This window comes from Aulonocara stuartgranti (genome assembly GCF_965226115.1).
Source record: "Aulonocara stuartgranti genome assembly, chromosome: 19".
Lineage (NCBI taxonomy): Eukaryota > Metazoa > Chordata > Actinopteri > Cichliformes > Cichlidae > Aulonocara > Aulonocara stuartgranti.
Genome location: NC_138955.1, coordinates 20,612,944 through 20,630,645, shown reverse-complemented (window position 1 = coordinate 20,630,645; position 17,702 = coordinate 20,612,944). Strand labels below are relative to the sequence as shown.

The following is a 17,702-nucleotide window of genomic DNA, read 5'->3' as shown; positions in this document are numbered from 1 at the left end:
ACAGTTACTGTTAGGAAAGGCATCAGAAAGCTGTAATTCTGGCATACCCACTCCAGTGGATTAAATGCAGTGTAATGTATAATGTCTAAGTTTACGTGAATACTTTTGCTGTGATGATCACAACAGCAGCGAGTTACTGTTCAAAGTAAAAAGGACCACAAAGACAAACTTGTCTCAAACGTTTTCTCAAAAAATTTAATTGCAGAATTATTTACACTGAGTGAACTAAGCAATGATCAACGAGTCAAATAGGCAAAATCTCCCAACAGCTCTGAAAGAATGGAGGAAAATGCATATGGTATAATAATAATACAAAATAAATTAACGATAAGGTAACTTGCACTGAAAGAACGCGCCTTGAGAGATGCACGTGTGGCAGACTTAAATAAATACATAACAAATGTACATCAGTGTGACAGTGTCATAATTCTTAAAAACAAGAATAAATAAGCCTACATTCAAAATCAGTTTTTTTTTTTGCATGCCATCATATCAGCTTAGAAAGGAACCATAACAAAGTGAGAATAACAGCAAAACATGAGCAAGTGCAGAAAATAGTTGTTTCAATGAAGCATATATTTTATATTTATATATCTATATATATATTTCTTTACAAATAATGAATATTTGGCATTATATTCATCCTTCCTATAGATATGATATACAAGAGATGAAAATAGTTTTAGCTAAACAACTACCTTTTTTCATTTTGTCTAGTAATTATAGAGTTGTTTCACATTCCAACTTCTAGGAAGTGTTGTATCAGTGTGTTTCTTTCCATGGCACGATTACCAAAAAGTCCCCTTGAAATAGTTCACGTCATGGGTTCTAGAGTTTAAAGCGCATAGACAGTCGTACCAGAAGTGAGGCCACAGAATGTGTAGATACAAGCTCAAACCGCATGTTTGGAGATGGGTCGGCGACGGCAGTCATGGTTTGATTACGTAAAACTAATGTGCAGTAAGAACTTTACAGTTTGCTGGATAAGTCAAAGACATTGCACTTGCAGTTGGCCGCTGCCCTCCTGGCACTGAATACAGCATTGTTGAAATTTTGTACGCTCGGGGTTCACACGAGGTTTCAGCGGGCCACCTAAAGGAAAGCGCTGCAACTGCATCCTCAAAAGAAGACTCCCTTGGCGCTCACAGTATCGGATTCATGCTGCGCGTCATCCAGAAGGATTCAGCGCAGAATAAGCGCTACAGTCGGCTTCGAGGGAATACAAGATCGCTCTGTGAAAAAGAGTTCATGTGAGAATGCGTTTACACCTCAAAAGAAACGGTGTCATCGATGGAAAACGATTTTCACTGGGAGACAAAACCCAGCCGTCAGAGCAGCGAGGTTTGTCTGTGGGGGGATGAGGGAGGGATGATTTCTGCACAGTTCTTATCTCTAAATGCATCTGTAAATTTACTCACACTCGTCTCCTTATTGCCCTTTTCCATCTCCCCTGGTTCCTTCAAGATCCGACTAGAAAAAAAGGCCTCCTGGCAAATTATGCGATGCGTCTTAAAGGTGCAAATGAAATGCTTGAAACTGAATCAGGTGGCGGTTATACTACGTTTTTCACGGCCCTGCTCGAGATACGTAAGGGAGAAACTCCTCAGTCGTTTCAGCCTCAGCCCAGCAGAAACATGTAGTGCTGATGCTTAAGTTCTACAGTGCAGGCCACAATTCAGCAATACATTTATCAACACAAGCTTTGAAGGGCCTTAGAGGCAGTTTGCTTGATCTCACCAAGGACCCAAAATCTTACATAAGCTGCTTTGCTTAGTCAAAGAGAGGCTAAAAATGACCCGGCGCAGCAGCGAGCGATCCTCACATGAACAGCCTTCCAGCTACAGAACAGCACACAGCACCAGCAGTTTGGGCCTCAACGCCGAGCTCTCGTCTCCTCTAAGCCAGCATATGTCAACCCGAGTCTGTCTCTCTGCCGTCTGTCTGCCACTGTGGCAACAGCAGGGGAACGTCCCCGCTCTGCCAACTGCCTGGCATCGCACACCCAGACGCTTTCCAGATACCCACTGTCTCACTATTAAAGCTCCCTGCCTCTGCAATGAAAAACCCAACAGAATTCGAGCTCGCCGTGTTTTCTTGTTTCATTATTGAAACGCTGTCACTCCATCGCAGACTTTGGTTACCTGGTCATTCTGTAATGTGTTGTCTGAGGTTTGCTACAAGAAGTTTGGCAGATGAGGAATGTGTCATACATGGTAGCTTGAAAACAAGTGTGAATCCCACGTATGCTCGGAGTTTGTCTTCAAGGATGCGTATGGTTCAAAAAATACTGCGTTTACTCAAAAGTACAATTCGCAGGAGCAAAAAGTAAATCAAGGTATCTAAAATACAATTTATCAAACAGCTGATGGCACGGCGATGGCGTGTAGATCTGTGTGGGGGTGCGGCGGGCGATGGAGGTCAGGCCACAGCTGGGTAGTAATAGGAAAATGACGCGCAGACCTTAGATTGACTTAGAGTCAGCATTGTGCTACAAAAACAAGATCCACGCTCACACATCAGCAACAGACACACACACACACTATTCAAATCCAGGGACTTTGTTTTTTTACTGCTATCATATGATTCATATCCCTGAACCCACCCATAATGAAGCCAGGCACTCGGGCACAATTAGTCATAAAAATAGATTTTTAAAGTGATGTACCGTTCAGTGGACAGCGCATTATTTCGACTTGATTATTTGTCTAGTACTGTACTGATTAAATAAAAAGCAGCACCATTTAGTGGGTTGATTATCCCAAAGGTTTTACTAATAGACTTCAGTCTTTAGGTCAATGATTTGACAGCGACATCAGCAACACAGTGGAGCGAACGTCGAAATCACCGGCACCAAAGTTTCATAATTAAGCAGCAGAATTTTAGCGTTTTGCTCAGAATGAATTTATGAGGAACACAATCACGGACCAGGATTGGATCAAACCAGCTATTCCTTCACTGATTACAATAGTTTTACTGGTGTGTATTGCGCCCGTACAGATTGACAGCAAACTATTTTGAGTCGTGGACCCCTGGAGGTCCCCGAACCACACTTTGAAAACCCCAGACCTCTGTAACAGTTGCATATATAGATGTAGGTGATCTTTAGCTTTTGTTTGTGTGGAATTTAGGATTGTGCAAATCTCCATTCACTACTTAAAATTGGCATCGGTGTGCACAGCCCGTTCTTTCTGTTCAGCAGGGCTCTTGCAGAGTTTTAGCTATTTGAGACTTGCTGCTTGCATCCCTCTGGAAAAGCCTTTGCCCCAATTTCATTTCATTATTCCCCATCTTTTCCTAAAGGGTGTCAGCCACAGGGAGACTTCAAACTACACTGAACTTTTCAAGAAATGGGAAAAATTACAAAGTACTTCATAGATTAAAGAAGCGCGTATGCAGATATTTTGTTTATGTTTTGACATTTTTCTCTCCATCACTCCTCATTAACTGTGGCTGAGGGTGCAACTTGAAAGGGCCTGACAGAAGCATGGTGGATGAAAAGACGGCCGTGCGGCGTAGAGTGTGTGCGCGATCAAAATGACTGCATGTGTGCAACAAATCCAGAGGAGTCAAGAGCAAAAGAAAGGGCGGAAAACAGTGGAGACGCAGTGGGGAAACACGATGAATATTCATCCCACTCACAATTCAAAAATACAACAGTACTATTGTGAACTGGGGTATGTACATTTCCCTTGGAAATACAGAGAACTGTAATAAGTGCATAAGTGCATTTGTCTACACATTTCAATCTAAGGAGTTACAGACACTTTCATACTGGTTTCTACTGCATTGACATGATGAACGTGTTGGCACAAGACTTGCATGTTTTCAGCTTCAAGTAAATGTCGATATCTGAAAGTTGGCAACGTGAGATATATAGGAAAGATGTTTGAAATGTGCGCGTTGATGAGCTGATGTCATTCTTCCACCAATCCAGCCCATGAAGAATGTTTGACTACAACCAGATTGGGTAGAAAGCTGCATTTTTCAACACTGACCAGTCCAGAGCTTATTTAGGGCTGCCTGAATAACCTTGGATGTGTAACCAGTGCCACATGCACACAGTTGAGGTATTTCAAGCATTGGCACTTTGCAAAGACTTGAACTTACAACAATTTAGTGATACTTAGCTTCTTATTCCCCAAAAGAAAAGAAATCATAAGGTAATTTTCAAATGATCAAAAAGTATCGAAGGGCTACTAACTTTAACCATTTTTGAACAACTTGAAATAAATAAATCTCTCATTTACTCTTTTAGCTCAAAGGCCTGGTTGCTGGTAGGTTCTCAAAGCTGCACTTTTTAAATGGCACTTTGCAAATGCTGAAAAACTACAGATGTATCCATCCAGGACACTGGATGAGAGAGCTTGTAGGTCGGGTGTCATGAGAGTGAGCTAAGGAGAAACCCAAGCGACTCATGTCAGACATACATTTCTGCTAACACTCGCTCTGGATGCAGGAGTATAGCCTTGGCGCATCCTACAGTCCGCTGGGGTTTTGGCGATGGGCACTGAGGATGGCTATCAGATCAGACGACAGATGGATAAAGGAAGAGTAGAGAGATTAGCAGTCTAGAAAAAGGCTAGTTTTAAAGTTTTGTTTGAAATAGGGAGACACGTTAGCCCCTGACCCGATCCTCTCAAAGTCTAGTCTGAGCCTCTGGAATATAGATCTCGATGCTGTCCGCTCGCTCCGAGGCTGAGTTTTGCCGGAAAGAGGCCGCCCGCTTGGCTGCCATGAGCCGTCGGCGGGCTTCCTGCCGGTGCCGATCTGGGAGGTCCAGGGATTTCTCCCTCGTCATTGCACTCTTCTGTCGAATTGTCTTCTTTGGTACGGGAGCTGGTGCCTTTAGAAAGAAGAGAGAAAGATTAAAATGCAATTTTGCGATTTATTAGAAAATCCTTTTTGTTTGCTCCACATTTTTTTAGGAATCAGTCTGCAAGCAGTGAGTCCTCACCTTCTTCTCTGGGCTATCCACAGGCCTCCAGTTGTTGTTCTTGATCTGCTGCAGCTGGTCAAATTTTATGGTGACGTCATCGATGGAGAGCTGCAGCAGGTCCCAGAACCCAGCCAGGTCCTGAGAGGTGGGTCGCGGCATGGCACTGGGGTCCTACGCAGCACGGGCACAAGAGGAAAGATCAAATACTCTTAAGAGTGTTCAAATGGTGAGGTAGATACTATAATGTAACACCGCACATGTGGGCCACCCTGCTTACTGCACTTCAGCTCCAGTCCACTAGATGTCCTCGTCATATTCAAAACTAGTGATTGAAACGAGGGGCAACAGCTTGTGTTGGAGAGCGGTCCCGTCATTCGTTCATGAATGGGGCCTGAAATACTAAGCCGACTTTGTCGGTGCAGACCTATTCATCACTTGATATCTGAAATGAAAGGAACATCTGACTGAAAGGTGCCTCATTGTCTCAGTAACTGCTGCAGGTTAATGAGTCATGGGTTTGAGTTTACCGTGTGCTGGTCCCTCTTTCTTTCATTAAATTAGCTTCTTCCTTCTTCCAAGCTGAATATTCTTGCGAAGGCTTTTCATGATAAGGAAGCACAACCTGCGTACGCCTGAACAGAATTTCTGAGCTGATTTTATGTGTTGATCGCCGCCAACGAGGACCCGGGTACACAGGTTTGTGCTCTAGGACAATAACGTCTAAAAAACATGATCATGAGAGGCTCTTAAACTGATGCAGGGAGAAAAAAGATTGATGGTCTTGAGGTAAATGTGTGCATATTATTAACCTTTGTTCATTACAAATTCTAATTTAATTGCAAATTTCTTTATTCCCAAATCCAACGCAGAAATGCGATTAGAAACAGGCTCTCTTAGGAGGCTTTGTTTGATTTCAGGGCTTGATGGTGTGGAGCACAACACTGTCACAGCTCAGGCTGCAGCACACCCTGCACTGTATTCAGGATTTTGTTTTTATTCATATATTTCCATCCATGTTTTACTTTATAACTTCAACTATTTCAGCTCCATGGTTTCATAAACTTTGCACCGACCAAACATCTGTGCTGTGACTCGACAACCAGAGATGGTCAAGCTCTAAAACATTATGACATTTGAAGCGTGCAGCAGAGTAGATGTAGTTTTTTATATGATGGGGGCTTGTTATTTAAGTTTTGAAGTTCCCAACTCATTTGGTTTCTTGTGCATTAAGTAATCAGATAATTATTTTTAGCCAAACAAACAGCAAGGAGTCGCTAAAAGGATCTCAAAAATATCATCTTTGGCCCCAAGTGTAGAAATTCATTAACCAATTAAAATGTTATTTCTTCAGCTCTTTCCTAAAGTTGTATCTGTTGCAACATCACACACAGATATTAAACTTACAGTATTGCTAATCATACTTTGCTTACTGTGACTCCATAGGGGTTACATTCGGCTTTGATATTTGTACAGTATTATGAGATTAGCATAATTCTCCTTCATAAAGCAAGCCATTTGAAAAAAACAAAAACCCTAAGATTTCAAACATGAGTGTCCACCATGTGAGGAATGCCAGAAACAGAATTCACTCCTGTTATCTCTAATTACTGAGAGATGGACTCAGAACTCCATCAGCTTTATTCTGACCTCTGTGCCTGTGATGTTCGCCAAACTCCAAAGTCTCAAGGCTTCAAATATTCAGAGCTGGCAGATTTGGAAGGAGTTGGTGAGTTTTAAGCTTCGGCTGTGCCTGTGTGTGCTTCAAATCCTGGAAATTCTCCCAGAGAAGCACTCTGTGCACACCGTTCGTTTTAATTCAGGCTTCCTAAATGTTGATTGAGACGTTAAAGAAAAGCAGGCTCCTAAAACAAGATGAGACATCCTTTTAAGTTTCTCATTTGTGGACATTTCACAAACCAAGGCGGTGTATGAAATATTGTTTCATATGGATTTATGGCATGGTCAAGGTTGCTGGTTTGTTGAGTAAACATTCATAACACCGTCTCCTTCAGGAGGAAATAGTACCTGGCCTCTACCTACCTACCTACCTACCTACCTACCTATCTAACTGTATGCCAGGTGTGAGGGAGACATCAACTCACAGAAGGTAAGACAGTTGCAGAGAAGCCAGCTGAATAGTAGGAATAAGATACAAACCATCAATGCATATGCCTTACCGGTCATCAGATAAACAGCTGGAATAATAAGATGCCCACAAGAGGAGGAGATGTCACAAATGTCAAGACATGAAACCCCTCATTCAGCATGGAGGTTTTCACCCAAAGTCCAACATCCAGACACTCCATGAGCTACAGAAAGTGGGAGGGCATGGATCACTGAGTGTCAGAGCCACAATACAGTATGAAACTTGGAGCACTCACAAGGGCTGCTCCATGAGAGCCTCAGGCAGCTAAAGACAGACGGTGATGCGGAACAGGAGGTGGAAGTGTATTGGATGACCAAGCCCCTGCATGGGATATATCTGCACCATCTACCTACATCTGTACCATCGACAGACAGGGGAAGCGGCTGACTAAAGAAATCCTACCAGTGGCTAGAAAAGGCCAGCTCAAAGGACAGCACAGAGGCTTGGATCACGTCAGCAAAGGAACGGGCCCCGAGATCCAGAACCATGGAGGCAGGAGCTACCACAGCCAATAGGACGCAAGTTACAGACTGTGCAAAGGTTCCCTGGAGACGATCCAGGACATAGCAGGATGCAAGCCATACACTTAGAGGCAAAACCAGTGGCTGTGATAGTGCTGAGGAACATCTGTGCCACACGCACTGCTGGTGTCTCAGATCCATTTCAATAGGAGCCTGGTTCTACCATTACTTCCTCTGTTCCAGGATAAAGCTGCATCACACACACACACACGCATGTATTGTTTTATTTCAGAATGCTCAGGTCACATATAAATGCGCCGAATAGCTATTGATTCTCAATGTTGCACTTTTCCACAATCAATGACATTTTCAGGCAGTTGGATTCAGTTTGTTAGCACCAGCTAAAGTATTAAACGTGTATTGAAGGTTGAAGAACAAAGTGTGGAACTGTTTCTAATGACAAAAGTTCATTCTACAGCACGATCAATATTTTGAGTCTAACACCTTTGTGCCAGATGTAGCTGTGTCATTCTAATTTCTCTCTCTCTTACCTTCAAGCACAGATGTGGTAGGCTGGATCACATGCAGTGTGGATGGTCATGTTATTTGTGTGCTGCAGTTAATGTCACCTACATGTGAGTTATGATGTAAACAGCAGTTTTATTTGTTCTTTACCTACAGACTTTAATAAAATCACATCTTACCAGGTTTTGCTGACACAGCCAGTAGAATTGCTGGAATTTCTGAGACATGAGCAGCTGAGCACTTCCCACTGCACTTCGGATTTTCCCTAGAACTGAATGACACGCAGCATATCAAACAGAGCACATGCAAACTGTTAATTCTGCTCAAAGGATCAGAGATTCACTCACTCTCCTCTGACAGGTCATTTTCTTCAGCTTCTGCCTCCATCTCCTTACACCAGCCCTCCATCCTCTTTGTTTCATTGTGGAGCAACTGCATGAACCAGCTCCCGTCCCTCCGCAGGGAAGGGGACGCCCTCCCCGACTCGCCCGGCGAAGCCGCGTTCTCCCGCGGGGAGGGAGGTTCTAGCTGCCAGGTTGTTTCGCTGGTGGTCTCCCGGGGACTGGGGGGTTCAGCAGGGGTACGATAATCCTCCCGGTAGCTGAAGAGCCCCTGGGTGCGCACGGTCCGCACTGCCCCGTACTGGGTAGGTGTGCTGGGCTCTGAGTGACGCTGGAATCCCCCACCAAACTGCAGGCCTTTGTCCTCCATGGTGGGAAAGCCCTCCAACTCCAGGTCGGCCTGCACAGCTGCAGTCACGCTGTTGGAGCGTTTGAACCTTCCCTGTCTGACGGGCGAAGAGATTAACCTTCCTGCCATCCTTTAAAAAACTCACACCCATCACCCTAGGGACCATTCTCAGCCACGCCATAAAAAGACCATATATCCATATTTTATTCCACTTTAAATTAGCCAACCTTGTAAAACTACTTCTCCCTGAAATATTCATGTAAAGTTTTAATTATATTTTCATTGTTTTAACCCTTCAAATCCCAGTGTTATTACATGAGCGCCCTGTGTTATAAGCCCCAAAAACCAAAAAATGAAACTAAATATTTCCACAAAAAACCAGTTGAAGTAATATGTGATTGTCATTATAAGTAGGCCTTTAGATGGACCAAAGATTGGCACCAACATACATTTTGACCTGCCATTATTTTTTTTGCATTTTTTTTGCAATTTAAAAATTAAAACTTCAAGGCCCTGAGTCTTCATTGACATCCAAGAAAAGAAGAAAAAATAAAATCATATGATGATAATTTGGGGTTGAAAAATAGCGTTTATAATGGAAGTCAATGGGCAGAAAATGGTCCCCAGGGTGATGGGTGTGGGGATTTCTGCTGCTCAGCCATTTTAGGCTGATTTAAGGAATTCACACTGGAATATTAACATTGACAGGTAAAAACTATCCTGTGGCAAGTTTGGTTATATTCCACTGAACACAGTGGAAATGGCAGCCATTTAACACATAGCAGTGGCACAAAAAGGTCCCAAGAAGGCAGGAAGGTTAAAGGCACGGGTGAATGTACACATGCCAAAATGACGAATAATGGCACTGACAGTGGGGCTATTTTCTGCGATACCGAGATCAAACATCAAACCCTGATGTTTTGTAATGATGTGAAAATCCCAAAGCCATTATCTTACCCTTTCTTTTCATCCTCTACCTGGATCCCAACAGAATGGTACTCCCGTGAGCCTTTGCTTTCAGATTCAGAGTCCGTGGCTGCTTCCACCTAATGTGAAGAAAAGATACAAACAGTGCTTCTCATTATGTGAGCTGCAATTCCCCAGTGTTTCTGTGTTTATTGGGTTGGGACTGGACAGAGCAACTTAACGGTGCACAGCGTGTCAGAAAGTAAACATTGTATGATTTATGGAGGCTGCGAACGGAAAAAGACTGAGGTGGTTTTTAGGTTTGAGCAGAAATTAGGCTAAAGAATGAAGCACAGTGTGCTATAGGGTACATTCTACAACGTAAAATGTCCAATAAAGCATTTGTAGTTGCCCAAAAGGAAGCATTAGATTTAATAATGGCACCACACAGCGCCAGCTAAATGTTTGAGAACAACTCGTTCGATGCTTTGCTGTGCAACTATGCAATAAGCATAGCAGCTTCAAATTAGCCACCTTTGCACTCACGCTGCAAGAGCTCAACACAAACACCTCTGAGTTTAGGTCGGGTCAACGTGAAGGCGCTCCATTAGCATGTTTGCCGGACACCCTTACAGAATGTGGACGTGTGCTTCGGGTCATCTTCCTGTTGGAAAACAAATGATGGTCCCACCAACTGGAACCAGATGGGAAGCTGAGCCGCTGTGAATGTTGTGGCTGTTCTACATAAATGGCCAACAGTGTCACCAGCAACATTATCACACCTCCTCTGCCATGCTTCTCAGTGGGAAACACACTTCTCTCACCATCCGTTCATTCTCTCTGCATATCACAAAGATGTGGAACCAGAAATCTCAAATCTGGACTCGTGGGAGCAAAGCCCAGATTTCTGCTGGTCTGCTTCCTTGCCTTTCATGACCCGAGCAGTCTGCTTTGTGTTTGTGTTCCTCTGTGGGCTCAAATTGTGGTCATAAATATTTTGTACTTGTAAATAAGGATTTGTATGTGTAAAAAGAATTTGTGTGTGTAAAAGAGATTTGTGTGTGGACTTAGCCAAAAAATACGTGTGAAACTCTGGACTCAAGTTTCAAGTACGAATTTTGACCCTGTTTTTCTTCCTTTCATCTGATTGGCCAATGTCACGTGAATCACAAATGTAACTATCCAATCAGAGAACAGATGGGTTTGGCTGTTGGAGGGGTGCTTTTTTGAACTGCAGGTCCTTGAAGGGTAATACAGTTTGAAGCTGGAGGATCTCTATGTAAATATCCGATAGCAGCTAGGTCCCCTAACTTTCAGTAGCTGTTGAAAGGATAAAGTTGTGCTATATCAGTGGTTAGAAATACCATTATTACTTTAGGATTAGTTTAACACAAAGTCAGGCCTGACCCGGGACCATGGCTGTGAGTCACAGGCATGAAGGTCCTTTCACATCAGACGCAGCATGTGATGCTAATGCTAACTGCTAACTAAAAGCCAAGGATCCAGAATTTGTTGCGCTGGCTGCTGAGCTCTGTGGGTTTTTGCAGCAGCTCTACCTGTACTAGATGCTAGTCCCTGTATTAAGCAGGTAAACCTGTGACACAAAAATCACCAAACTCGGACGACCACAGACTGTTTTTCTTCGTGGTGATGAAGGAAAACGCTGGGCTGGCATGTAAAAGGGCATTTATTCCCTTCAAGAACCTGAAGCCCCATAAAGCACCCCTCCAATAGCCAAACCCATCTGTTCTCTGATTGGATAGTTAAATTTGAGATTGACATGACATTGGCCAATCATATGAAAGGAAGAAAAATGGGGTCAAAATTCATACTTGTCACTTGAAACCTGAGTCCAGAGTTTCACACGTATTTTTTGGCTAAGTCCACACACAAATCTCTTGACAATGACAATAAATAATAAATACTAAATACTAAATACTAAATACACACACAAATTCTTTTTACACATACAAATCCTTATTTACAAGTACAAAATATTTATGACCACAATTTGAGCCCATACTCCTCTGTGCTTTCTTTCTCACATTTCAGTCATAAAAGCTTGAGTCATGCAGGCTCCTCCAAACAGTTTATGTGGAGGTGTGTTTGCTACTTGAACTCTGAGAGGCAATAATTTGGGCTCTACGTTGAGTGCCACTGACTGCAGAGTGCAGAGCTACTGCGACTCTAGGACTTCCAGCATGTATGCCAGGTGAGGCTGTTTCACAGCGCCTGGTGTTTTTTGGGTTTTTCTGCACTGCAGGAAACAGTAAAATGTTCAGGTTAATGGACTCTAATTTCTGAACTTACTGATGCAATGTCATTTCTCTGTTCTTGGCCTGTGTTTTCTGTAGAGTGGCCATTGTGCCTCAGGATAAAGGGATGACTGCAGATAGCAGGAAATACATTCGAGGCACAACCGTTAGCTGTAGGTGATGACCTCATGAAGGTCATGAAGATAATTTAAATAGTGTGAAAAGCCATCATATATGTGTATAAAGATAAGGTTTCTTTTGAAGCATTTTTAGTCAGTTATGGTAGACTGGATGCTGTGGAACCATCCACAGTGATAGAAATGAGGACATTAGTTTTTACTATGGAGGAGGAGGACAGAGCGGCGGATGATAATGGCTCCTGCGTGGCTACAGTCGGTGGAGCCACATTTAATGACACCTCTTCAGTGTTGACCATTTTGCTCTGCTGTTCTTCCTCCATCCGTTCTTCTTTTTCTCTTCTAATTTCTTTCTCTCACTTGTCTCTCTTTGTCTAGTTTCCACAATGTCTGCTTTGAGTGATCCAAACACAAGCTGACAGCTCTAAGTATACCAGTTCACAGCTGGCAATAAAATGCATCTTGAGTGACCACTTATGATTGGATACGACTTCCCCCGCTCCTCATGCAAATAAAAAAATAGATCGTTTTCTGTTTGCAAAAAGCAGATTACAGCACTCACATCTGCCCTGCATACACATACCTCAGTGCATGACCAGACGCAGCTGCTGTGGCTCCTACAGCGCCCGCTTCAGTCCCTCTCCATGCTTGTATGTTCATGTGAAGTGCGTTTGCTCAGACTTGGTCCCTGATTGATCACATCATCGAGTTATCTGTTCCAGCCTATCAAAACTGTAAACCCCAGTTTCTTGTTTACTGCTTTTCCTCTGTCTACCTGGGCTTTCTTAATAATAATAATGGATTGGATTTTATATAGCGCTTTTCAAGGCACCCAGAGCGCTTTACGATGCCACTATTCATACACTCTCACATTCACACACTGGTGGAGGCAAGCTACGGTTGTAGCCACAGCTGCCCTGGGGTAGACTGACAGAAGCGAGGCTGCCATATTGCGCCATCGGCCCCTCTGGCCACACACCTTACATCACACCTTACATCACCCTCCTCCAATCAGATGCTTGTCTGCCTGCACGTCTCAGCCACTCCTTCACCCACAGCCCACTCAGCACAATCATACCATCTTCCATCTTCTCTCCAGCGGCAGTTATCTACCCCTGCCAGCCAACGCTTATCATCTTCTTCATTACCACTCATCTATCCCCCGTATAGGACTGTCTTCCTGACCTCATTTTTCCCAACACCGACCCTTACCTGAAGTCATCTCCTAGTGAAATATGGATCCACTGTGTCGACACATAAGCTACACAAACATCTGATCTATCCTTCTTTATTTTTATTTGTCCGGTAAAGACTACGGGAAATGAAAGCCCAATCACAGCTGTGATTACTGGAGAGCTGAGTAAGTGGTTCTTTAATGAGGCCCAGGGCACATGTTGACCATATTTTGGACCGGATGACTTTGGATGTGTTCTGAGCGATCAGCTCTCTATTCTGTCGGGTGTATTTATAACCTGAGCGGTGCAGCTTTGATAAGAGCTGAGCGGAGCCTTATGTTCCCTGAGAGAAAGAGAGAGTGCTGTTCGTCCTTTGGTCACCTGGGTTTCCTCGCAGGGTTGTTTAGAGTCAGCTAATCATGGGTTAAATATTTCAGGAACACATTTACAGCATGCATAGGTCAGAAAAATGACTCGTGGCTGTGCCCTGGTTTTTTTTAGCTGGTTCTACTTTGCATTTACCCACAAACTTCCCTCATCATTTACTGGGTGATTTTAAAATTAAAAAATGTTGATCCAGTCTTTGACAATATACCAAAATGTGTTTTTATACTGTGATTTTTTTAAAGGTTAGACAAGCAGGACTTAATGTGAGCATTGCGTCCTCCTCAGGATGAACTCTAACAACTCATGATCCTAGTATGTGAATTTGAAATACCTGCATAGTAAATAATGTTTGTCTGATATCAAAGCACTGTGCTATAGTGCACATAGCTGTAAAAAAACGAGTGCATTTCTCTGCCAATGATATCATTCCAGCCCTCAGGTGTTTCAAAGAGCGCCCAAAATGTCTATAAGAGGCCTTTTAAGCATCTGACATTCATAAATCTCCGACTCAGTGTAGCATTATGACTGTGAGAGTGAACCAAATGCATTGGTTGAGAATATCGTGCAGTTCTGTTGTTTGGAAATGTCAGCCCTACCTTTGTTGTGGAGTGGTCAGTATTAAAGCTCAGGAGTGACATTTTTGGTGAGCTATTTTGTATTCTGTCAGGCTGTTTGGAAGAAGCTATTAGCAGGGAGGAAATGTGCACGGAGCAGCCTGCTGAGGTGACCTCCATTACTCGCTTTGTGTTAGAGGCAGAGCCCAGTCCACCTCATGATAGAGTTTCATGTCTGTGATGGATGAGAGCTGAAAGAAGGCAAAACATCCAGGATGCCGTGCAGTTTGCGTCCAGCAGGCTCTTTAGGCTGGACATACTTTGGCACGTGCATGCAGAAATACAAGGGCGTGCATACATCATCACAGGCACAGAATCAGCACAGGTGTGGAAACTGAAAGCTGCACGGAGCGACTCAGCCTTTCATCCACAACACTCAAACACCACCTGGTGACTTCCTGGAGCCAATGAGTGCGTTTAAGGTTAAAAGCTTTGACTCCTTTTTTCATACGACCTCATTAAGGCTCCAATTAAAACTCTTGCTGTGAATAAATCAATCAGACTTTTGGAATGTAAGCATGTCTGAGTTCTAAAGTGGGAAAAGTGCAGCCCAGATGGCTCTAAAGTGGTCCCAATGGGAGGACCGGAGGAAGTCAAGTCAACACCGAGTCCACAAAGCCAATAATTAACATTTAAAAAATGTGCAGAAATGTTAAAAGTTGACCTCCTGTAGGAGAGGCAGGCTGAGAGGGTGAAATCAATGCAAAGGAAGGATAATCCAGGTTAATTACAGGACTGGGTGAAGCACGTGGATGACGAAGAGGTCAGCTGAATATAATAAATGAGTATTTGCATACTGTAGTTCAAAGACTTCTGGACTATGACACATTATCCAAAGTCATAATTAAAAATATGCTTTGGTGAACTGACACTAAGCTCAATTTCTTAAATTTGTACAACAGCAATTTTGCTTTTCGAATAAAAAATCCCTTAATTGTAAAATAAGAGACTCCCTGGTATTACAGCTTAGTGTATTCAATAATATTTGAGTCTTTCCAGGAAAGGTTTCTGAGAACTTGTTAGAAATTATGGCTCTTATAAAATAAAGCTTTAATTCTCCAACATGAAAGTCCAAAGTGATGGGATGAAACCTTCTGCATCGCTGCTAGGGATACTTAAAGAAACCTGTCTGTCTCAGGCTATATACGGTATATTTCTCATGCTATGATTTACTCACCACAGAGGACCCATTCAAATTGTTCTCATGCAGTACAGTCAGAGTATAGGCAGGTAAATATAATGTTGTTAAAGATGAATGTGAGAATGAAGCATATAAGTCTTCTCAGACTGTAATGTTTTCAACCTAAACATTTATGATTAGATGAACGAGAAATTCTTCTTTCTGCTTATTTTATATTTGAGTCCAGAAGCTTAAATTACCTGCACTGGTAATTTAACTGGACTTTCCACACATCACTGGAGGCAATTTCAATGTCAGTATAATTCTCTGTTACACACACACACACACACACACACACACACACACACACACACACACACACACACTCCTGCATTTTCACCTTCACTTTCATCAAACACACAGCACTAACAGTGGACTCGTTCTCCCAGAGGGTTTGATCGCCACCTCACTGGTGATGGATGGGTCAGATCGCTCACGCACATGTGCTGAATGTGTTGCTTTGCATTTTTCTGAAGTGTTGCAATGAGATTTGGATGTTTCACTTCTGTTTTCTTTAAATGAGCAGTTGGGTGGCCTGTTCATCTTTAGATGGCAGGCTTTGACCCTGGCTAACAGGAAACAGAAAGTGCCAGTACTGCAAATGTGTTGGAGATGAGGAGAGTAAGAATGTGAACAAGGATATCTGAACTTTGCTTGAGTAATTGGGTAAATCATTTCTGGAGCAAAGAGTGAGTAAACCAAGATGTTTACATGAGTCAGGGAAATGTAGCCTGGTTACTGTGAGACCTTCATTAACACTGAGCTCATTTCTCCTCCTAAAGCAACCATTTTTAATGCAAGGCTGGCATTTTACACACAAGATGTTAGCAGCTGAAAGCTGCTTTTAGCAATGCACTAATAACTGCAGATGGCTCAGATGTATATATATAACTGACAGACCCTGGCGTTTTTGCTCTGTCTGCTGTTTATAGTCTCCTAACATTATCACTATGCTTTTATCATTGCATCTGAAAGAATATATATAGAATATGTTAAAGGCTAAGAGCCAGTGCAGCCAATCAAAATCAACAGATAGATCAGAGTGGAATCGTGACTGGGTGGGAGGTCCGTTAAAGGATCACTGTGGGCTGAAGTGGAAGACCAGCACAGAGGCTGTGTACAGACAGGGGCTGAGCAGGCTCTACTCCCTAAGCAAGCTGAGATCCAGGAGATTTCCTGCCTCTCAGTTGTGGTGAGCACCGGGTACTTCACTGTGGTCTGCTGAGCATCAGAGCTGTGAATAAACTGATTAGGAAGGCTGACTTTATGACTGGAGAGGAGGTGGCTGAACAAACTGTTATCCTGACCATGCACCCTCTGGGCCGGTTACAGGACAGGCGGCAGAGCTCGTTCTCTCACAGATTCAGCTCGGCTACTACAACAGCTCTACAGTCACACACACATCTGTCTAACAGAGACTCGTCGGCTCTGCTACGTTTAACATTTTAACCCTGCACTCTTACAATACAAATGATATTTTTTACACACTGACACCACAAACAGGGTTGAGAGGTTGAGTTTAGTGACTTGATTTAGCCATTTAGCATGTGAGTCTGCGGGTTTTGACCCGTAGACCCAGATCAGTGCCGGCCTCCAGAAGCCGTTTGAGGAGCTCCAGCTTTTGTTGCTTCTGTCATGTGTTTTTGGGTTTGTTTGTTTTTACCAGTTTCAGTCTCTTATCATTAAAATCGCTAATTTTTGATGGCAGTAAGAAAACGTTGGAGGCAATTTAGACAGAACAGGGAAATTTGCCAAATGTTCTCCTGCAAATTCTCAAGTTTGGATGCGTGGAAGAATCTCCTGACTACCAAAGGATTACTGTTTGACTTCCCCGTAATAATATTTAACCCCAGCTCAAACCAGTTACCTCTTTTAATCTAATTTTGAAAGAAAACACTGCAGTTAGGATGCACTTAATTTCTTTATCAAAGAAAGATATTCAAACACAGGCAGAATGAAATCAAAAGGTTCAAATTTTATATATGAGCAGGTTTGAGTTTGCAAACAGTTTAGCAGGAACGACAGCCAGCAGAGTGGATATATGTACGTGCACATATTTGTGTGGAGGAAGAATAAACAGGAAAGATCCACTGATTAAGGTAGACAAGTACGTAATAATGAGATGAAAGCAGAAAACCAAAAACTCCCTACATGCAAACTTTAAAACTTTAATAGAACTGATATTCTGCTTTAAATGGCTACGAAGGCGGAGTGAACTGACTCCTCAATCTTTTAAGAGCATCAAAGCAGACACCTGCAAAGGAAGATCAGCGACAGCAGAACCTCGGCT

At 42.9% G+C, this 17,702-nt stretch overlaps 1 protein-coding gene across 3 annotated transcripts in view; it reads right to left on the bottom strand.

Moving 5' to 3' along the window:
- Positions 1 to 169: 169 nt before the first annotated feature.
- The window catches only part of dlgap2a (discs, large homolog-associated protein 2a), a 341,537-nt gene continuing 324,004 nt past the window's right edge, over positions 170 to 17,702 (bottom strand). For all 3 annotated transcript variants that reach the window (XM_082517191.1, XM_082517190.1, XM_082517192.1), the window contains 5 exons: positions 9,716 to 9,804; positions 8,416 to 8,855; positions 8,248 to 8,339; positions 4,955 to 5,107; positions 170 to 4,843 (listed from right to left, as the gene is read on the bottom strand). In XM_082517191.1, coding sequence (XP_082373317.1) covers positions 4,637 to 4,843; positions 4,955 to 5,107; positions 8,248 to 8,339; positions 8,416 to 8,855; positions 9,716 to 9,804 — 981 coding nt within the window. In that variant the 3' untranslated portion in view covers positions 170 to 4,636. The remainder of the gene's footprint in view (positions 4,844 to 4,954; positions 5,108 to 8,247; positions 8,340 to 8,415; positions 8,856 to 9,715; positions 9,805 to 17,702) is intronic.